The 23,639-nt window shown below is 40.3% G+C and overlaps 1 protein-coding gene across 2 annotated transcripts in view; it reads left to right on the top strand.

The window, feature by feature from the left end:
* PIBF1 (progesterone immunomodulatory binding factor 1) overlaps positions 1–23,639 on the top strand; it is a 202,887-nt gene that overhangs the window by 46,179 nt on the left and 133,069 nt on the right. For both annotated transcript variants that reach the window (XM_058670663.1, XM_058670664.1), the window contains exon 10: positions 7,456–7,554. In XM_058670663.1, the coding sequence (XP_058526646.1) occupies positions 7,456–7,554 (99 nt within the window). The remainder of the gene's footprint in view (positions 1–7,455; positions 7,555–23,639) is intronic.

Here is a 23,639-nt window from a genome sequence, read left to right as displayed (position 1 = left end):
GCAAGGTACAGAGTTAGCCGTTTAGCCATTGTTCCAGGCCCAGAAATCAATAAATCTTTAAAAAATAGAAGATTAACTGATTGTATTATTTGGTATTGTTAAAAGATACTATGAAAAATATTTTATTCTGAAGTGTTTGTCTTCATACCATTTAACCATATTTTTCAAGTGACATAACATAGATATAGAGTATCTGCTTGCCATTTATTTCTGTCTAAATATCTGCAGGAAATGACTTAATTTGCTTGTTCCTTGGAAATTAATACTGTAAGATACCAGAAAGAGTGATATATTTGATTTTTTTTTGAAGTTCTTTCAGAAAGTAAAACTACCTTTATGGAAACACGGAATGGTTTTTAATGATGCCATAAAAAAGGCAAGAATCAGTTTGTTAGCGGCGTTCATTGTGCTTTCAGTGCTCTGCAGGAGAATCTGCAGAGTCTAACGGCTTTCCAGTCGCCTCAGAAGGGTACACAGCAGACAAAAAGGAGATCAAAAAGATGCTTTTAAATGTAAAGATTAGTATTACTCTGATTTTCTATTACACAAAGAAAGTGTTGACCACAATTTTGTTATTTTCTAAAGTATTCAAAAAGTTTTCTTTAATTACATAAACTTTAAATTTGTGCAGAATCTAGGCATGATATTAAATAACTTTAAACCATGAATATGTTTATTTACAAAGTTTAATAATAGTAGGCGAAGTAGAAATAGTTTATAGAAGTTTCATTCATATTGAAGTTTGTGTCTCATTAGCATATAAGTAAACTTTTTATATCTTAACACATAATTTTTCTATTTTTATGGAAAAACTTGAGTATTTTAGTTTTTCTTTTCATTTAGACTATATTGAAAGAACGTATGGTTTCCAAGAACTCCACAGAAATACATGGTATAAAAGAGACTCTGCATGAATTTTTTTTTAAAGATTTATTTATTTTTAATGCAAAGTCAGATATACAGAGAGAGGAGGAGAGACAGAGAGGAAGATCCTCCGTCCGATGATTCACTCCCCAAGTGAGCCACAATGGGCCAGTGCTGTGCCGATCCGATGCTGGGAACCAGGAACCTCTTCCAGGTCTCCCACACGGGTGCAGTGTCCCAATGCATTGGGCCATCCTCAACTGCTTTCCCAGGCCACAAGCAGGGAGCTGGATGGGAAGTGGAGCTGCCGGGATTAGAACCGGCTCACATATGGGATCCCGGGGCTTTCAAGGCGAGGACTTTAGCCGCTAGGCCATGCCACCGGGCCCTCTGCATGAATTTTATAAAAAGTTGCACCAAAGTGAACTGATTTTTTAAAATTCTATGTAGTCTTGAAGAATTAGAAAATGTAGAATAGGCTGGCACATTGGTATAGTGAACTTAGAGTTGGCATTAATCAGGCCCAGAATGCCTGCCAGCTACTGGCTGGTTTTCTCCCAGCAGTGTAACACTTGCCTTGGTACAAGACAACCTAGGCAGTTGCCAACAGATTTGTTTTTTCAATTAAACTCGTTGTTGTTGTTGTTGTTGTTGAATTTTATGATACAATTCCATAGGGTCTGGGTTTCCCTCCCCCACAAGTTACCGTCCCCTGACTGATTTTCCCCATATTGTTACAGTATATAGTCCTTCAGAAGCAGTTTTAAGTTCATCAGTCAGTTATTTAAGTGTGCCCCAACATTGCTGGTACAGGCAATGTCAGATAGTCCAGCGTCCCGTTGTCTACATATGTCTGACAGTTTCATTGGGAGTCCATCTTTGATCTGGAAGTAGAGATGCATACTGCATTGTATCCTCACATCTGGATATGATCATTATTATGCCATCATTATACATTCCCTTAAATGAGAAGCCACAAAACAAAGTCAACAACAGGTATGAAGTTAAACAAAAAAAATTACAGCACCGTGGAGTTGAGAAAAACAGGCGACTGAATAACCAGCGCATGGGTGACAAAAAGAAAACAAAAGCCTCTTGGGTAAAATGATGCTACTGTGCGATCCATGAGCCAGTGATGAATTCAACAAGAGAAATTATTTAAAAGAAATGAAAGGGAAATAAAAAATATCAAAACACATGGGATGCAGCAAAAACAGTATGGGAAGGGTTATTGATCTACAGTTTGCATGATGGCTTTCTTATATCAGAACATATGGTATTTGTCCTTTTTTGTCATAAAGTGCCTTTTATTGATTGATTGATTGGTAACTGGAGTTGCAGTATGGGATGGATTACAGTTACAGAGAGCCTAGAGGCAAGGGGATTGTAGGAAGCTACTTCAAAGTTCAGGTAACTATCAGAATTGGGCAGAACATAACAGGTGAATTTTTTTTAAGATTTATTTGTTTATTTACAGGGTTACAGAGAGTAGGAGAGACAGATTTCCTTTCCACTGCTTCACTCCCACAATAGCCACAGTGTCATGAACTAGGTTAGGCTGGAGGCAGGAACCAGGAGCTTCCTCCAGGTCTCCCGCATGGAGCAGGGATCCAGGACCTGGGCCATCTGATGCTGCTGTTTCAGACATATTAGCAGGAAGCTGGGTCAGAAATGGAGCAGCACAAACTCAAACCAGCACCCAAATGGAATGCTGGCACCGCAGGCAGCAGCTTAATGTACTGTGCCATAGCGCCAGCACCAACAGGTGGATTTATAGGATATGTAGTTCTGGAATTTGGCAAGACCTAATGATTGACAGGAAATGGAAATCAGGAATGACTCCACCTTCTCCACTTCAGTAGTGTCAGAGTGACCGTGGGTGATACGGGATGGCTGTGAGTCCCAGACTGCAGATGCAGGCTGGATCTGAAGTAGAACTTTGAGGGCTCAAAGTGCCACCCCCATGGGATGCAGGTCACGGCTGACTTGCTGTGCCACAAGGCCAACCATGAGACACTCGATCTTCAAAGAGCATTTACTAACCCACTCCATACTTGAGGGCTAAGTAGGGATGTTTACAACTTAGTAAAGCATTCACAGTCAGGAAGTTAGTAAAGAGGGCTTTATGTTTCTATAAAATGCTGTGATATAAGGATAGAGCCTGTCTCTCTGGTAACTCGAACCTAAAGCCCAGCCTCTCCCCAGGCCTCTCAGTGCTCAAGGACCAACTCCAGCACCTCTCCCTGGATCTCCAGCGCCATTGGTGCCTCCCACCTCGGCTGCCCAGGAATTCCCAATCATGTACAAACGTGTTCTCCATTTTTTGTAAGAGTTGTTTTATGTAGAAAGGCAGAATTTGAAAGACAGAGTTACAGAGAGTGGGAGGAGGTCAGACCAAAACCAGGAAACAGGAGCTTCATCCAGGTCTCCCTTATGGGTGCAGAATGGGCCCATGCACTTGGGCCATCCCCTGCTTTTCCCAAACGCATGCAGAGAGCTGGGTCAAAAGTGTCTACCTGCTATGCCATGATACCAACTCAGTTTCTCAATTTTAAAAGCCTTTTTTGTTGCCAATTCCGCCTCTAGCTATCAGCCTATTTCCTTACTTCCCTTTGTAGCCATATTCCTACAAAGAATTTTATATATTGACTTTATCGTCATTAAAAAAAAAAGTATCTCTGCCCCCGCCCATGCTGTTCTAAGTAGTTCCTGCCAAGCACCTGCCCCCTGATGTTCTGAGAACTGGGCTGTTGGTGTCTTGGTGTCAGGTCCTGACTCAGGCTCCAGTGCAGTCCCAGGAGTGGCTGTCCCCAAGTTTCATATTGTGAAACATCTGTTATCATGTTAGGTGCTTGGCCAACTCCCGGCATCTCTCTTTATAGTTATGTTTGCTTATACACTCAGTTTATACATTAGCTTATTCATGCCTCTGATACTTCTATCCATTTTTCAAGTTTTCTCTTTTTTTTTTTTTTAAGATTTATTTATTTTTACAGAGAGGAGAGAGCTAGAGGGAAGGAAAGATCTTCCACTGGTTCACTCCCCAGATGACTGCAGCAGCTGGAACTGAGCCAATCCAGAGCTAGGAATCTGGAGCTTGCTCTGGGTCTCCCATGTGGGAGAAGGGGCCCAAAGACTTGAGCCATCCTCTGTTGCTTTCCCAGGCCACAAGCAGGGAGCTGGATGGAAAGTGGAGCAGCTGGGACATGAACTGACGCCCATATGGGGTGCTGGCGCTTGAAGGTGGAGGATTAGTCTGTTGGAGCCATCGTAGTAGCCGCAAGTTCTCTCTTTGGAAGACATTTGAATGCCTGCTACTTGGCCATTAGTTGTATTTCTGTTTCATTTTCCAATGCACTTAACGGAGAAATGGATTATTTGCTAGTTATGGAAGTTATTGTTTTATCCGCAGCAGGAATGCAGTCCATCTGATGTTTTATCAAAACAGCCTAATTTTGGAAAAGCACATTCGCACTGTGGGCCATAATAGCAGATGTATAATATGCTCACAGTTTTTTCAGAATTAATTTGCATTTAACACTCATTTGTGCTTTGGGATTGTCATGTAATATAAACCTCAGAATTTCAGAATTTCCTGAGGAGAAGCCCTCTATGAAACAAAGATCTTTTTTTTTTAGGATTTATTTATTTTTATTGCAAAGTCAGATATACAGAGAGGAAGAGAAACAGAGAGGAAGATCTTACGTCCAGTGTTTCACTCCCCAAGTGAGCACAAAGGCCGGTGCTGCGCCGATCCGAAGCCAGGAGCCAGGAACCTCCTCCAGGTCTCCCATGTGGGTGCAGGGTCCCAAGGCCACAAGCAGGGAGCTGGATGGGAAGCAGGACCGCCCAAGGATTATAACTGGCACCCGTATGGGATCCCGGCATGTGTAGGCGGGAACTTTAGCTGCTAGCCTACAGCGCTGGGCCCAAGCAAAGGAAATCTTAAGAGGCAGGAGAGAGTGGTTTAGCCTAAGAATTCTGGAGCCAGACTGGTTTCACATTTAGATTCCATAGCTTCCTCCCAATGACCTGTTACTAATGCGTGATCTCTCTAAAGTGCAGTCTTCTCATCTGTAATATACAAGTATTGAGAAAAGCTACACTTTGTGACAGTTACGAGTTGTCATCTGGTGAAGTGCCTTGATGGCTCCTGGCTCATGGTAAACACTGCCTGCTGCTTCTGTTGTCAGTGGAAGAATGCACTCAGTTTCTCTCGCATACTAGACTGTTAAAGGAAGTATTCTCATGGAAGGAACTGGGTTGCTTCCTATAGAAAGTATACAGGTGTGCACAGTGTGGTACCTTTAAGGAGAGTGGATTTACACAGAAATCTTATCGACAGACACCTTAGTGCAAGATGACCCACCAGTTTCATTTGTCTCTTTCTGAATTATCTTACCTATTTGTTTTTTTTAAGTCCATGTTAGATATCACTTTTTAGAGATATCTTCCTTTATTTACTTCTCTTATTAAAATTAATCAATTCCTCTATTTTGTGGCCTTCTAATTACACCTTCTCTCGCAGGTGCCAATAGTAGTTTCTTCAGGCTTTTAAATCACTCCCTGGTGCTTTCACTTCTAATGTGCATTGTTGTTAGCAAGGAAATATAGTTAGGGACGCAAGTTTCTGCATCTACCAACCATTCCATTACCATTACCATACCATTCATAATTGATTAGCACTGTAAATGTGACCTATTTGGAATTCTGCTACTGAAATAAAGCATAGAATAATGAGGCTGTATATGAGAAGTGAAAATTAAAACCATTTTGTGATGGTTTGCTAACTGAAATATTTAGGTTATCCAATAATAATATACATGTTTATAATATTTTGATAGTTTTATTGTCTTTAAATTAGTTTTTCATGTTTCAGTTGCTTTGATGATAGAGTATTTTTGAAGCTCATTGTCATCAGTAGACATCTGAAAATAACATGAATTTTGTCACATTTACTTTAGAACACACTTCCACTTAGATAATAACACACAAAAATGCTGTTCCTTTTTAATAAGTTACCTGCATTCCAATTAGAAAAGAAGAAACATTTTTTTTTTGTTCTTAAAAATGTTTTCCTGACAGATCATTAATGTCTGACATGTTTTAAACTTTAAAGTTTGTTGTTTAGCATAACCATGCAAAACAATACATTCCATCCTGGCACAGCGAGTATGACCACTGGACATTTCTAGCCAATATTTGACAAATGGGTTCACTCAAACTGTATGGACCTTCATTATTCCCTACTGGCTCCTCCATGAATAATGATAAACTAAAACTTAATCATCTATTCCAGTCCTTTATGGAATAAAGTGTTGTATAATGTGAAAGTCATTGGCTTTTTTTTTTAAAGATTTATTTATTTTATTATAAAGTCAGATATACAGAGAGGAGGAGAGACAGAGAGGAAGATCTTCCGTCCAATGATCACTCCCCAAGTGAGCCGCAACGGGCCGGTGAGCGCCAATCCGATGCCGGGAACCAGGAACCTCTTCCGGGTCTCCCACACGGGTGCAGGGTCCCAAAGCCTTGGGCCGTCCTCGGCTGCTTTCCCAGGCCACAAGCAGGAAGCTGGATGGGAAGTGGAGCTGCTGGGATTAGAACCGGTGCCCACATGGGATCCCGGGGCATTCAAGGCGAGGACTTTAGCCACTAGGCCACGCCGCTGGGCCCAAGTCATTGGCTTTTGAGGAAAACATAGCTGGATTTAAATTATGTATCTTTAACACCTAAGCTGGATGATTTGAGACTAGGTCCATAAACTGTGTAAACTAACTTCCGTGTATTCATCTGAAGGAAAAAGAGTAGGAAATGCGGCCTACGGGGACTTGTAGTAGTGAAGCCAGCAAGGTCCTTTACCCTTATGTTCATAAAATTCCGCATTTGTGTTATAATCTGTTAGAAGGAGTTTTTCTTTTCCTTTTTTTTAAATACGCTGTTGATATTTTTCTTGATTCGTGGTTTTATCTTGATTAAAGCAAAAACAGAATCTGATTTTTGTAGCTTCCTTCATGACTGCCGAGTCTCCTAATTACTCACTATCGCCTTCTGTTTGGGGAACACCCCTTGAACTGCTCTAAACCTCCAGATCTCATCTCCCAGTCCATTTCCATTCATGCTGTACTCACCATTCTAGATGGATAAAGGGTCTAATACCCTCGTCTCTCAGTTCTGGGAGCCCTACCTGAGCCTGTATGTCAGCTCTGCTTTGCTCAGCCACCCGAATGGCTGTACCTTAACTTCCGTACTGATTATGATAAGGATTAAATGAGTTACTGTACATGCAAATTATTTAGCCTACTTTTCAACCCAGGGATAAATGTGGAGAAACTTTTCAAACTGTGGATTTCCCTGAGACTCCTTATGAATAATAGAAAACCATGTTCTGCTAGCAATGCAGTAGTGACATTTGGAAGAGACTGCACCTGCACCGCCGCCTGCCATCAGTGGGCCTCCCCAAGCCAGGCTCTCCATTCACACAGTAGGCACTTTGTCAGTCCAGCTCTGAGTAGAAGCACATTCATGCATCTTTAAAAGATAATTATACTTATGCATTGGAGACAACTGTGATATATGTTTAAATTTTAGGAATCTTCGAGAAGCAAGGGATAATGCTGTTGCTGAAAAGGACAGAGCCGTGATGGCTGAAAAGGATGCTTTGGAAAAACATGACCAGCTTTTGGACAGGTAAGCATGCTGAAAACAGAAACATTAAACTTTTCTACTGTGTTCTTGTTAGTTTTTCTTTTAAAATTATTCTAATTCAAGCACAATTTTCAGTTGAAATATAATTTATATGTGTTACTCTTACAATGTGTATTTAGCACATATATTGAAAACATGATATGGAACAGTTCAGTAACTTCAGTTTGCATATACCCCTTACAGCCCATGTTGGTCACCATCCCTCAGAGGCAACCGGTTTCTGATTTCTATCACACAGTTTAGTTTTTCATTTCATAGAATAAAAATGATAAACAATATGTACTCTCTAACATCTTCCACTCAACATTGTATGTTTTTTCTCATTTTGTTGTGTCACTAGTTCATTCCTGATTCTAAAGATACCTATTTTTATGTTCATCCATATGTGTTTATTGCAGTCATTTCTAATTTGGACAAACACTGTGGGAAAAAAAGGTAAAGATAAGCCTCCTAATAGAGCTTTTAAAAATGTCTTACCATTCGATACATTCTCTATCAGTTAAATTGTTTAGGCATAACCTGCTCAAGTTTTCCATCAGAGTGTGTTTGTAATGATTAAAACATCAGCTTGATGAGTTTGAAGTCCCTTTGATTCTCTACATTATCTGTAATAATAGCTTAAAAAATAAGCTGGAGCCAGTGTTGTGGCCTAATGGTGGAATGCCAGAGTTCCGTATGGGTAGTTGGAGTCTCAAGTATTCCACTTGCAGTCCAGCTCCCTGCTAATGTAGCTGGCAAGGCAATGAAAGAAGACCCAAACCCTTGAGCTCCTGCACCCACATGGGAGATCTGGAAGATTCTCCCGGCACCTGGCTTCAGACCATCCCAGCTCCAGCTGTTTAGGCCATTTGAGAAGTGAACCAGCAAATGGAAAATATCTCTCTGTATCTCTCTCTCTCTCTTACACACACTCACTCACTTTCAAATAAATGAATAAATCTTTTTAAAAAATAAATAACTCACCTGGTACCATTACAGAGGACAGAGAACAGACAGATTGATCAAGTACCATGCCAAGTGTTGGCAGTGAATATCTAGGCAAACAGAGACGCCAAGATGGACCATGTCAGCCAATGGATTCTGGAAAGATTTCACTGTGCTTGGAGTGGCAAAACTGGCAATAATTCAGAACTGTTGAGCTATTAAAGCCTCACGAGCAGGACCCTCGGCGCTTGCCCCACACTGCCCCTGGGGTGGTGGTCTCAGGTGACTGTCCTCCATCCCAGGATTCGGAGGTGGTCCAGAGGCTTGGTGTGGCTTCTGCCCTTATCTTCACACTTCCCCCAGATGCAGGAAGGAAAAAAAGAAACGTGGAAATAATGATCTCACACACCTTCCTGTAGTCCTTGATCCTTATCACTCTAATCACTATGTAAAAATCATCAAAATAAAAATAGTCATCTTTAAAAAAATAAAAATCCTGGGCCCGAAGGCATAGCCTAGCGGCTAAAGTCCTTGCCTTGAACGCCCTGGGATCCCATGTGGGCGCCAGTTCTAGTCCTGGCAGCTCCACTTCCCATCCAGCTCCCTGCTTGTAGCCTGGGAAAGCAGGAGAGGACGGCCCAATGCGTTGGGACCCTGCACCCTCATGGGAGACCTGGAGGAGGTTCCAGGTTCCCGGCATCAGATTGGCGCGCACCGGCCCGTTACGGCTCACTTGGGGAGTGAAACATCGGATGGAAGATCTTCCTCTCTGTCTCTCCTCCTGTCTGTATATCCGGCTTTCCAATAATAATAAATCTTAAAAAAAAAATAAAAATCCTTACATAAAATAAATAAACTACTAAAGTCACCATGAAAAAGAGATGTTGAAGCCAAGCTCATTTGGAAGGTATTAGTTAACAAAACTCTATAGTTACGTTTCCTGGTTTGGTTTTGTTTAGTTTTTCATTGCAAAAGCTTAGGTGTTAGGACTATTATTCGAAATGGTTTATTTATTTGAAAGCTATTGGCAAAGATACTCCAGCTACTGGTTCAGTCCACTGTGTCTGCAGCTGTGGGCTAGGGAGAGCAAAGCCGGGAGCCGTGTGGGTGGGTCTCCCTCATCGGTGGCAGAGCTCCGCGAAGTTGGGCTGTAGTCTCATGGTGTCCTCATGCATTAGAGAAAGAATGAAACTATGAGATTGATCATGAGGTGCTCCTCCTGTGCCGCAGTACTGTGCCCTCCACCCACATTCTTCTCAAGATTGCCTGTAGGTTGGAATACATAATTTCAGCGTATCTTGCGGATCTTTGTTTGTTTGTGTGAAACTCATGGAAAAAAAGTTACGTGTCTCATGTTTTTAGAGGTTGAGCTTTTCATATTTAAAAACTTTTTTTTTAAGATTCATTCATTTATTTAAAAAGTAGAGTTACAGAGAGAGAAAAGAAATGTCTTGTGTTTGCTGGTTTTCTCTCAAAATGGCCACAACAAGCACAATAGGCCAAATCAAAGCCAGGGTCATCTTCTCGATCTCCCACATGGGTAGCAGGAGCCCGGGGCCTTGCACCCTCTTCACTGCTCTCACAGGCCATCAGCAGCAAGCTATATTGGAAGTGGAGAAGCCATGACTTGAACCAGGCCCGATGGGCTGCCAGCACTGCAGGCTACAGCTTAACCCATAGCACTGGTCCCAGAAATTGAGCTTTTAGCGTACAGTCATGATTCTGGCTTGCTTTGTATCAAAATCAGCATAAACAGTTTTAATCTTTACATGAGATGAGATTTGCCTGGATAATGCTTGTCCAAACACACTTTTTTTTAAAGAAGATTTATTTTTTGTTTAGTTATTATTGGAAAGGCGGATATACAGAAAGGAGGAGAGACAGAGAGGAAGATCTTCCATCACTCCCCAAGCAGCTGCAACAGCCGGAGCTTAGCCAATCTGAAGCAAGGAGCCAGGAGCTCTTCCGGGTCTCCCACATGGGTGCAGGGTCCTAAGGCTTTGGGCCGTCCTCGACTGCTTTCCCAGGCCACGGGTAGGGAGCTGGATGGGAAGTGGAACAGCCAGCACATGAACCAGTGCTCATTTCAGATCCCAGGCATGGAAGGCCAGGACTTCGGCCATTAGATAGACTACTGCACTGGGCCTGTTTTATTTTTTAATTTTTCCCTATCAAATATCTCTTATTCTGTGATTGTCTTTTTAAATTTTTTTATTTTATATTTCTTATTTTTAATTGGCATGTTTTTTTTTTTTTTTTTTTTTTTTTTTTTTTTTTATTATTATTATTGGAAAGCCGGATATACAGAGAGGAGGAGAGACAGAGAGGAAGATCTTCCATCCGATGATCCACTCCCCAAGTGAGCTGCAACGGGCCGGTACGCGCCAATCCGATGCCGGGACCAGGAACTTCTTCCAGGTCTCCCACGCGGGTGCAGGGTCCCAAAGCTTTGGGCCGTCCTCAACTGCTTTCCCAGGCCACAAGCAGGGAGCTGGATGGGAAGTGGAGCTGCCGGGATTAGAACCGGCGCCCATATGGGATCCCGGGGCTTTCAAGGCGAGGACTTTAGCCGCTAGGCCACGCCGCCGGGCCCAATTGGCATGTTTTTAAGAAAAATATAGAGGTCATGTGCCCGTTTCAGGTGTGAGTAGAAAAAGCTTTTTTACTGAAGACTTGAATTTGCTACAAAAGGAAGGACTTTTCTTGGGCGTATGAAAGATGTATGTGTCCCAGTTCAAGCTTAACAGTGTCTCTAAAAATAGATAACAAATACTCAAGATTTATAAACATGAACATTTTTATTTGAGTTCTTTTGCTTTGAGTTGCTGCACACACTCTAAGTATTCTTTCAGCCAAAAAGAAGAAATCTTAAGACTCAGTCTCTGTGAGTGATAGAGTAAGTTGAATACGTTGTTACATCTGTGGCATCCAACAAGACAGGGCTGTATTTAAATCTAAAGTGTGAGCTTGCAATACAAAGTTAATTTTACTAGTAAATTCTTTAAATTATGGTTTGTTTTTAAAATATATATCCTGTCCTTTTAGTCTATAAATATTTTTAAGTGACTGTTATTAGAAATTACATTTTCAAACGCACAACCTGCCTGGTAATTGTATAATTTTTGTCCTTATTTTTTACTAGTAAGACGAAAGATGGCACAGGAGAGTAGATGAATAGGATCAGTGATTTGTATGTCGTCCTGGGCTAGTTTAGAGGCTTGATATGGTAACCAGCTGCCCTGAATTTCTGTTTGTTGTCTGCTTCTGCCTTCTTCTTCAGTAGGTAAGGAAGTATTTGTGTCTTGCAAGAGCAATTCAGTTGAATAAAGGGTATTGATATTTTAATTAAGAGCTATAATATCATACAAGTCTTGTTTTACTTAATTACTGTTGGAAGCCATATAGGTGCTGTTCATGTCTCCACTGGCTGCCCCATTTCCAGTCCAGCTCCCTGCTAATGACCTGGGAAAGTGACGGAGGGTGGCGCAAGGCCTCGGGTCTCTGCACCATACCCTGGAGATCGGGAAGAAGTTCCTGGCTCCTGGCTTCAGACAAGCCCAGCTATGGCCATAGTGGCCATTTGGGGAGGAATCCAGTGGATGGAAGATCTCTCTCTCTCTCTCTCTGTAATTCTAACTTTAAAGTAAATAAGTCTTAAAAAAAAAAGATCTTTGATTGTTTCATGCGCATTATTCCTACTTTACATTAGAAATCCCTAATCCTCAATCGTGCACTGAATTGCTTTTTTTTTTTGTCATTTTCTTAGTGAATGAAAGAATATTTAACAAATTTATATTTCTTAAATATTTCATTACCTGAACTTTTCCGGAGTTTGATCATTTCTTAAAAAAAACCTTTGTATAGTACTGTTCACTAGTGAACAACTCATGAGTTTCTCAGTGTTGGTAAAAATCTTTGTTGCAGTCTGCTATTTTTCCATAGGTTTGATTTGTTTATGTTGAAAATCTAGCTCCATGTTTTTCTGAAATTTTCTCATGGCTTTAAGCAGCTATTGTCTTTGACATTTATTTATTTGGATAGGTGCATATGTCAAACTGGATTCATTGCTTCCTAAATCACAAGTGATTCCACTCCTTTCCAGTAAAGACTTTAGAATTAGTGATAATACGGTAGACATGAAAGCATTATGAAATGTAGTGCAGAGATGACAAATATCTTTTTCTTTAAGTCTGACATGATATTCTCAGAGAAACTGATAAGAAAGTCCCATATTAAGATCCGGTATATGGATTTTGTTTTATGTCATCTCTCATATATCTTCCTTTTTCTTTATTAAGCTTTGGTCAGATCTGAAATCCATAGTCGCTCCAAGATCAGTAGCCCAAGGAAAGGGATAATGCATCACTTCTAAGTGTGCCAGTGGCAGTGGTTCTGAACTGACACACCTCTTCTCTCGCGCTACAAAAGAATGTATCTTGAATATTTCTGTGCAACAAATCAGGATGCACATATACACACAGCACAACCACCACCGGCAGCTTGATGATGTTTTCCTTGGGACATTATTCTTTATTAAGATGGAGGGAGGTGAGGGAATCTATCAGCAAATATCTACTCTGTATCAGGAAAATTCATAGTGGCTGAGATAGTTGTTAGCCTGAAATTCTCTGGAACAACATTTTTTGGGGAAATGGATTGTTATTATGAGCATTTTTGTTGTGTATATAGAGTATTTGATATAAGAAAATGCTATTTCCATGCCTACTGATATAAACTTCTCAGTCCTAAATTATTGAGTGACCATCACTCGCAGTAAATGAATTTATGTTTCACTTATGACTTCTAGGCTGTGTCTCAATATTCTATCCAGTCTGTGTTATTTTTAAACTTTTATTTAAAGCTGTCAGGTATGTCAAAATTTACAGAATAGCACAAGAAATTTCTGCATAGGTTTTATCTAAATTCATTTATTTTAATATTTTTTTCTAGATTTGCTTTATCGTTCTTTTCAGTTATTTTATTTAAAAGTTTGATTAACGTCTAATGCTTGTACATTTTTATGGGGTGTAGTGCAGCATTTCAACACACATACACAGCATAAACCAGTCAAACCAGGAGGCTAACCTCTCATTTCCTTATTCCTTTCCTTCTGTTTGGAGCCTCCCAGCTTTTCCCTTCCAGTTCTTTTTGCAGCGTATTACATGGTTGTGAACCCTGGCTGCCCCATTGTGCTGTGCAACAAATTGATTCCTTATCTGTGACTGTTTTGGTACCCATTAGGCGACCTTCCTCACACGCTCTTCTGCGCTTGTCAACCCTGGTCATGTATGCTGCTTTCGGATCTACTGTTCGTGATCATTGCCACATGTAGGAAAGAACACGCACAATTTCTTTTCTGCTTCTTGCTTATTTTACATAACATAACAATCTGTAATCCCATCCAGTTTTGTTGTAGACGTCACAATTTCATTCTTTTAATGACTCTTCTGCTTTGTGTATAGATCATATATATTTAATCAGTGAATACTCATATTGATTCCATATCTTGTCTGTTTTTAACTAATGCCACACTGAATGTGGGAATGTAGCTATCTGTTTCCATGCCAATTTCATTTGCTTTGGATACATACTCAGAGGTGGGTTGGCTTAGTCAAATGATCTGTTTTAGTTTTTTTGAGGCACTTCCTTAATGGTTGCACTAATGTTTATTCCTATCAGCAGTATACAAGGTTCCGTTTTGTCTATATCCATGTCAGCCTGTGCTATTTATCTTTTGGATAGTAGATATTCTTGTTGGAGTGATTAAACCTCATTGGGGTCTTTTTTGTTCTTGTTGTTTAGATTGTGTTTTTTTTATTATTATTATTGATTACATTGCATTATGTGACACAGTTTTATAGGCACTGGGATTCTCCCCACCCCTCCCCAACCACCCCCCCCCCCCATGGTGGATTCCTCCACCTTGTTGCATTACTACAGTTCAAGTTCAGTTGAGATTCTTTCATTGCAAGCATCTACCAAGCATAAAGTCCAGCATCTTATGGTCCAGATAAGTTCAATGGTTTCTTGGGGAGAGCATCTCTGGTCTGAAGCTAGAGCTGGCAGAGTATCATCCCGATCAATTAAAAACCCCGACATTACTTCAGTAACAATTTATAACGTTATGGAATTAGTTGACATGGTATTGAGTAACCAATGTGTTAACAGAGAAAAAAAAAAGAATGCAGGTTCTGAACCACATCCTCTGACTTCTACATTGACATTTCAATTATTAGTTTAAATACAACTGGGTGCTATACACCTTAAAATGGCTATAGATTACTATTCAGCTGTCTCATGTCAATTTTAATTTTAGTATTTAGCAGTTCATAGCGTTGAAGCATGATTTTGCTGAACCTGGCTGTTTTTCGGGTAGTCTAACTCTATAACTCTAACAAGACATATGTCAACAGTTTAGGTGAACAGTTTTAGGAGGGGTGTGCAGAGAAATCTTCAATACCCCAGTGAGGAGTGACTAATCTTTGTGTTCCATTCAGTGAGTTATAAGTGCATCCCCGCTGACCGTTTCCTGTCTGTTTCTAAGCTTTCCTTGTTGTTCTCTATTGTTTGCTTGTTTGTTTTGAGGGGTTTCTGGAGCGATCCTGATGGTCATTACAACAGAGGGTGGGGACCCAAAGTCGGAACCAGGCAAGGACCAGAGAAAGCTCCCCTGCATAGTCCCGAAGGAAGTTTACTGTTCTTCTGTTTCTGCGGACCGCTCAGTGCTCCTGGTTGTCGTTCTGATGACCTCGGATCCTACAAGGCAGGATTTGGGCTTGTTCCATCCCATGTGGTAGATCCAAATGGGGCTGGGTGACCTCAGAGTTCTTAGCCTCCGAAGGCACTCCATTTCCCCGTGGTCTCGTTGGCAGTTGGGATGTAGTCCTCGGTGCTCGTACTAATAGTCCTTGGTGAGGAACTGGGAGTCTTCAGGGTTGGGGTACAAGCCTCCTCCTGTCCCCCTGCTCTGCTCTGGGGTCTCCCCTCACTGGGGTCTTGATTCACATTTCCCAGATGAAGTCATGAAACAGAGTTTTTTTCATGTATTTATTGACCATTTTTATTGTTTATTTTGAGGAATATTCCGATCCTTTGCCCACTTCTTAACTGGATTGCGCATTGTGTGCTGTTGTAGTCTTTCAGCTCCTTAGCTGTTCTGGGTGCTAATCCGACAGATGAAGAGCTTGCAGACACCGTCTCCCCTTCTGTCAGGTGTCTCTTTACTGTTGCCTGCTGCCTTTGCTGTCAGGAGCCTGTTGGTATGATGTAATCCCATTGTCTACTTTTTAAAATTTTGTTCCTTGTGCTCTTATGATCTTAGCACCCTCCCCCAAATCATTGCCTATGCCAGTATTTTAAAGTGTTTATCCTGTGTTTTCTTCTGATAATCAGTAGTTTCGGGTCTACTTAGTTTCAAATTTCTAAGTAGGAAATGACTGACAGCGTTTTAAAACTCAAGACATACCTTGTTTTGTGCCTTATAAATTCAGATTTCTAGCTGCATAACTGACGTTTTTACCTGAATGTTTCTGTGGAACCTTTAGCTCAGTATTTTCCAAAGCAACTTTTCATGTTCACCCTTTGAGAAACACAAATTGACTTCAGCTGACTTCACTTGTGTAAATTGTCCCACTCTTTCTGTTTGAATCTTTAGAATAATCATTCTTCCTCATTGTTGTTATGTGTAATCATCTCTGGAATTCAGTACAAGGGGGGGCTCTAAAACTTTTCTGATAAAAATTATGTTAACTAATAATGTAAAGTTTTTGAAAGACCGTCATGTGTTCTACTTCTGTTAGGGCTCCAAAATCCCTCGAAGTCCTGTTGTATCGTTTTGGATTAGCTTCTCATTGCTTCTTGACTAGTGTCAGATTGTGATTGTGGACAATCGCCTCTTAACTGGTTGCTCATCGCTGCCCATGTAGGTAATCCTCTTGCCCAGACCTATTCTCATAACTTTGCGTTCTAGCAGCATCTGTGCCCAAGCACTTAAACAATACAGCACACAATTCATTACTTTCCTCTCATCTACCTTCCCAGTTGTTTAGCTACAAATATTTATTGATACCTACCATATGCGAGGCACTTCGGCTAAGGCAGTACATTACAGAGATGTACCTTAGCTAAGAAGCTAGAGGTGGTGCCTGCTTGGAATCCTTTGATGAAGATAAAATTAATAACTATAGATAATTATTATGTTATAATTGTGTATTTTGATGATTATTGTGAATTAAGTTGCATAAGGAAGAACATTGACAGGGAGGACCGTGACAGAGGAGTGAAGAAAGATCTCTCTAGCACTTGAGTTTTCTCAGTGTCATGTTGTTTGTAGTGTGGTTATATCTAAGCCGTGCCTGCTCTGAGTCCCAGGTGCCACTGTTTTAGTTGAGTTTATTTTATCTTGCCTTACCTCCTGTAATAGTCTCCGAACTGTCTCCCTACTTCTAGTGTAGTCGTCACTAGTTTCTTTTTTGTTATTTGTTTTATTTGTTTCTTTTAAAGATTTATCTATTTTTATTTGAAAGGCAAATTTACAGAGAGAAGGAGAGACAGGGATAAAGATCTCCCATCTGCCGGTTCGCTCCCCAAATGGCCGCAACAGCCATCCTCCACTGCTTTACCAGGCCATAAGTAGGGAGCTGGATGGGAGAGAGAACAGCTGGGGTACCAGCTGATGGCTGTATGGGATGCCAGTGCTGCAGGCAGAGGATTAGCTTACAGTGCCACAGTACCAGCCTCAAGTAAAGATTTTTTTTTTAATGGAGGTAATAGGTCTAGTATAAAAGCTGAAAAAGATGAAAAGAATGAGAAAGATTTACTCCAGGTCTCTAAAGAAATTTAGATTATAGTCTGTTCACAACCAAGAAAAGTTAAGAAAGCACAGATTCTCTAAAGCCAACAATGGAGCAGGAGAATAAGATGGAAAGAACTGAAAGCAGGTAAGAGCATTTTCATAGAAAAATGAAAATACCAAGATTAACATGGAAAAGTAGTAGTGGAGTGGGCGTCAGGAATCTGGAAGGCAATGAGGGAACTAAAGTGATAACAGCAAAGAGGCAATCACGAAAACGGAGCACAGCCACCGCGTATTCAGTTAGACACTTGGAGTGCCAAAGGGAAGAAAACACTCCGTGCAAGAGAGAAGAAAATTTAGTAACAGAGCAGATGAAGTTATTTTTCTGAAATAAGGAATCTGCACTTTACAGGAATTTGCCACATTTCTGGGGGTGGGAGCAAATGGAAAACAGCAATGTCAAAAATCCAAGCTACTGAGCGTGAACATTAAAGAAACACTGTTCGAAGCATGCGAGCTTGATAAGTGTAGTCTTTTACTATCGAGAAATAAGTAAATAAATAAATCTCTTAGAGCTTGGCTTTTTCCTCTGCAGCTGTACTTCATTCCTCAGCAATAGTCGTGCACAGGGTACTTGGTACCAAGCTCTATTTCTGCACACTGAGTTTGAGAATTAAACATGATGAAAGGTTCTCCCTCTGAATGGAAATTTGTTCCTCTGATATAATTTAAAACAAATAAAAATAAGCAACAAAGTAAGATAAATCAATCTTATCATTTTAGAAGGTATAAAAAGTCTAACAGTAAGCTTCCCACTTAAGTCATAAAAATTAGCACAGAAATAAAGATAAAAATAACAAACTTGCAAATGAAACTAGAGAGAGATAAGGAGAAATTCTGTTTATATGTAAGATGCATAATATATATAATATCCTCAAATCTCATGAGAGAATTCTTTCAGTAAGAAACATGTGCTTAAGCATTTCAAAGTAATGAATGGAATCATTCATGAAACAGACTTTATATTTTGTGTATTACCAGAGGGAAAAAAATAAGTGCTCATAGTCCTTATAAGAAAAAGATACCAACACCTCAGCCAGGCTCTGTCCAAGCTGTGCTGGTCATTTGAAAAATGAGCCAGTGGATATACAAGGTGTCTCTCACTCTGGCTTGTACGTCCATATATACAGCACTACCTTTCAAATAAATAATCCTTCATAAAAGTATAATTACTATAATTACATATTTAAATGTGTGGCTCGTGTTTTAGCTTTAAACGAATATGTTGATACTGGGACTGAAGCTTAAGATTCATTCATCTTACAGACCTTTCAATGGAGGTGGGAGAGGACAGAGTGTTCTGTAGTCCTGTCGACGTTAGCCAGCTGCCTCCCAAGTGTAATGCTGGGTCACAGTCGAGAAAGATTGCATCCATGCAAATACAGAAGTACTAGTAGGAAAATAAAAACCCAAGTACCTACTATTTTGACCACTTATCAATACCATCATGTTTGTACATAAGGGAGAACACATTAGCATGTGTGCCCACTTTTTAAGTGTTCTTGGAAATCTACGGTTTGGGATTAATTATACATGTGAACTGAAGCAAGGTTTGTACAGCTTGCTTTACAGGATTATGCTGTGTTGCTTTGGGGAGAAATTTTCATAGATTTACATTTGGTAAATATACTCACATCCAAAAAAGAGATGCCTAAAAAATCGGAATGCCGGCTAACTAAATCAACTCATAAAAAGCAAAGTTAAAAGCAAGATATTTTCCACGATTATTCTAAAATATGTTTACTGGAAGGAAAGTCCAGAGAATTACCACAGATGAAGTGTGAGTGTATTTCTCCCACTTGTAAATGAGCTCTTATTTCCTACAGTGTATATTCTGGTCCACAATGAGTCATTTTCAGCATGTTTCAATTTAACTCCTAATACATTTTTAAACTTGGCAGGCATAGTTAGATGAACATTATTTCCAGTTTTAGGGACTGTTTCTAAGTTATATTTCAGTCTTGCAGTCATCATGAAAAGTTCTTTCAGTAAAAAGGAAGCAGCATTGATTGGAAGTGTATGTTTTGGAGGAGAAAGAAAATGGTTACCATTTTTAAATCTTGTGACTTTATATAAACCCTTTTAACATCTTAAAAACTTGAAATTGTGAGATACTTTTTATTCATAGACGATGCTTAAGAAAAGATACAGTTATCATGGATAGTAATTTGGTATTTGCTAAATTATCACTGCGCTGCTTACACTGTGGTATATGTGTACATATAAGTCCTGTATGTATGGGTGAACTTTTAAAATGCATACATAGTAGATACTGGTTTATTTTCCATAAGCTACTTCAGGCCTCATTTGTATTATAGAACACAGAACCTGGCATAGTTCTAGACATAGAACTAGAGCTACATGAATGGTTGTAAAAGCTAATGACTATACAGAGAATTTCACTTATTGCCAACCCTCAAAAAGTGTTCAGTAATCACCACTTAAAAATGTGTGTGATCCTTGGGGCCCGGCGGCGTGGCCTAGCGGCTAAAGTCCTCGCCTTGAAAGCCCCGGGATCCCATATGGGCGCCGGTTCTAATCCCGGCAGCTCCACTTCCCATCCAGCTCCCTGCTTGTGGCCTGGGAAAGCAGTTGAGGACGACCCAAAGCTTTGGGACACTGCACCCGCGTGGGAGACCAGGAAGAGGTTCCAGGTTCCCGGCATCGGATCGGCGCGCATCGGTCCGTTGCGGCTCACTTGGGGAGTGAAACATCGGATGGAAGATCTTCCTCTCTGTCTCTCCTCCTCTATGTATATCTGCCTGTAATAAAATGAATAAATCTTTAAAAAAAAAAAAATGTGTGTGATCCTATGAATCTTCTGGCACATTTCTGGTAGCTAACTCTGTACTGTGACTTGTTAAATCTACTTCATGTTTATTACTATTATTTTTGCATTGTATGTTGTTATTTTTAGCACTTTAAGAAGTTCACCAAAGCTTAAGATTTGAAAAAAAGCAAATCATTGAAAACTTTGCACTCACTTTGCAAATGCAGAAGCATGTCTAACGCGGTGTGTGACCTCTCAGACACACTGCTGCTGTAAGAAGCAGAACGAGTTAGACATCTGCTTGCTTCATTTCTGCCCCAGTTGTCATTCTGCCACACCATTATGTCTTTCTTATTAGTAACCAGTGTATGAAGCATAATGTATCCGATGTTGAATGATAGCAATACATATTATTACTCTGACATATATATACATCAAAAATTAGTCTTCATAACCATACTGTGTTCACTTTATATAGAAGTGCACCATGAATATGGTGTTAAAGCAGTACAAATGTATTCTCCTGGTCCTGTAGGCCAGTAACCTGAAATCAGAATGCTGACGTGGCTGTACTCTCTTGAAAGTCTCTAGAGAGCTGCTTTCTTTGCCTGCGGCACCTGCTGAAGGCTCCCTGGTTTTTTGGTGGGTTTTTTTTTTTTTTTTTTTTTTTTTTTTTTTTTTTTTTTTTTTTTTTGGCTTCTTTTGACTTGGGACTCCCTTCCTCATTTCAGTCTTTGCCTTCGTCTTCACATGTTCTTCACTTTTTTTTTGTGCCTCTGAAACATGCAAGTGATGATATTTATGACCTAGCCAGATAATCCAGGGTGGAGTCTCATCTTAGGGAGCTTAAGCATTCCTGCCAAGACCATTTTTTCGAAAAAGGTAATATCGTAAAGGCTGGGGACTGGAATGGTGTTATATGTTTTGGGACAACTACCATTTCAATTCACTGCATGAACACGTAAATCACACTAATTATATTTATATATGCCTTTCAGTAGGAGTAATACTTATTTTAGCTTATTCAACCAGAATTTTATAAGGTGTTAGCTAATGTAAGAAATTACTAATACTATATCATGTATCTGTGAGTTAATTTTTCAACCTTAATGTGTCAGCAAATTAATTAGCTTTCGAATGAAATGGTGTCTTGGTTGTGCTGGGCTGTATCTTATGATTATGGCACATATTTATTTTGACTCAAAAGCCATCTTGAATCCTGTGTGACTTTTAAATTTACTTTTTGAGAGGCGAAGAAATGAAGGGAGTGCTTTCTAACCCCTGACTCACTCAGAATCAGACCCAGGTATGCCAGCATGCATGGTGTCTTAGTGGAAGCCTAAACCACCCCCAAGCACTGTATGACTCATAATAGCATTCTTGAAGCCTGCTTGACAGTGAGTGACATTAAGAGTTAAAGAAACAGAATTGGATGTTTTTAACACAATATAAAAATATAGCTTTAAGGTTAGTCATATTAACTTCATTGAGACCTAATTTAATTGTTTTCTGTATATCAATTAAATTTTTATTCATGTATGATTTTATTAAATTTGTGTCTTTAAAGCTTCAATAATAAGACTATTCCATTTCTTTTTGCATTCTGCTTTTTTCCTTTCTAAAAGATTCATTCATTCATTCATTTATTCGAAAGGCAGAGCTGTAGAGAGAGGAGAGACAGAGATCTTTGTTCACTGATTCACTCCCCAAATGGCTGCAGTGACTGCAGCTGATCCAATCCGAATCCAGGATCCAGAAGCTTCTTCCCTTTCTCTCACATGCTGCAGAAGCTCAGTACTTGGAGTTCAGATTCCTGCCAGTGCACAGCCTGGCAGGCAGCAGCTGATAAGCCCTGCCACTCACATGAATTCCTGCTTCCCGACCTCAGCCTGGCCTAGCTCTACTGCTGCAGGGTTTTAGGGGAATATATGGCAAATGGAAGATGTCTGTATCAGTCTTCCAAAAAACTTTTTTGGGCCTTCCTCTAAATAAAAACAGAAAGGTATCGAATATATTTCTATGCTTCATGAATTATAATTAAGGTTTATGTAAAGTTGGGCCCGGCACAGTAGCCTCGTAGCAAGTAGTCCTTGCCTTGCACACACTGGAATCCCTTATGGGCACCGGTTCTAATCCTGGCAGCCCCACTTGCTATCCAGCTCCCTGCTTGTGGCCTGGGACAGCAGTCAAAGACGGCCCAAAGCCTTGGGACCCTACACCCACATGGGAGATCTGAAGAGACTCGTGGCTCCTGGGTATGGCTCGGTGCAGCTCCAGCTGTTGCAGCTGCTTGGGGAGTGAATCAATGATGGAAGATCTTCCTCTCTGTCTGACTTTCCAAGAAAAAAAAATCTTTAAAAATATTCTGTACAATTTTAAGTTTTCACTGTAATGTTCACTAATATTTATTGTTATCATACTAAGAGTTGATTTTTAAAGTAAGATATCTCTGTATTCTCTGTTCATTACCATAAAGGGAAAGCAATCTCTGAGTAGACCTGGTGAAACTATTTCTTGAAAGTGGATAACCTTCACTGTTACAAAGTTCTCCATGGAACAAAATCCGTTTCTTCGGCTTACAATATGTTCTAAATGTTAGCAATTTATGCTTTTTAGCTTTTCATTGCATCTTTTTATTTTATGAAAATCATATCCATGTGCTTTAAAATCAGTGTCTTTGTTAATAGCTTCTAGCAAATGTGTTTTTATTTCTACCTTAATTTGTTTAAAAAAAAAAAAAGATAAATGAGTAAATACATCCTCAGACAGCAAAGCTGAAGAGACAGGGGTGGGCCTCGTGGCATATCAGGATAAAACCCTATAAGAACGCTGACAACCCATAATGGAGAGCCTAATTCTAGTCCCAGCTGGTCCATACTTTTTGCTAATGGAAAACAGCATTGACCAGTACTTGGGCTGCTGGCCTCTACGTGGGAGCCCCAGCTGGAGTGCCTGGCTACTGGCCTCATCCTAGTCCGGCCCTAGCTGTTGAAGACATCTGTGGGTAAAGGCTTCTCTCTTTTTCTTTCTTTCTCTCTTTCTCACTCACAAACCTTCTCTTGGTCACTCTGCTTTCAAAAAAATAATTTTTTTTTTTTTTTTAAAGATTTATTCATTTTATTACAGCCAGATATATACAGAGGAGAGACAGAGAGGAAGATCTTCCGTCCGATGATTCACTCCCCAAGTGAGCCGCAACGGGCCGATGCGCGCCGATCCGAAGCCGGGAACCTGGAACCTCTTCCTGGTCTCCCACGCGGGTGCAGTGTCCCAAAGCATTGGGTCGTCCTCAACTGCTTTCCCAGGCCACAAGCAGGGAGCTGGATGGGAAGTGGAGCAGCCGGGATTAGAACCGGCGCCCATATGGGATCCCGGGGCTTTCAAGGCGAGGACTTTAGCCGCTAGGCCACGCCGCCGGGCCCAAAAAAATAAATTTTTAAAAGATCAAGAAAAATGAAATGATATATATATCAACTAGTAGAATTAAATGGTTTTCTTTGAATTCACTAAAACCCAAAT

The sequence above is a fragment of the Ochotona princeps genome, chromosome 12, assembly GCF_030435755.1.
Source record: "Ochotona princeps isolate mOchPri1 chromosome 12, mOchPri1.hap1, whole genome shotgun sequence".
Lineage (NCBI taxonomy): Eukaryota > Metazoa > Chordata > Mammalia > Lagomorpha > Ochotonidae > Ochotona > Ochotona princeps.
Note: the sequence above shows the minus strand (reverse complement) of the source record. Positions and strands in the feature narration are given on the sequence as shown.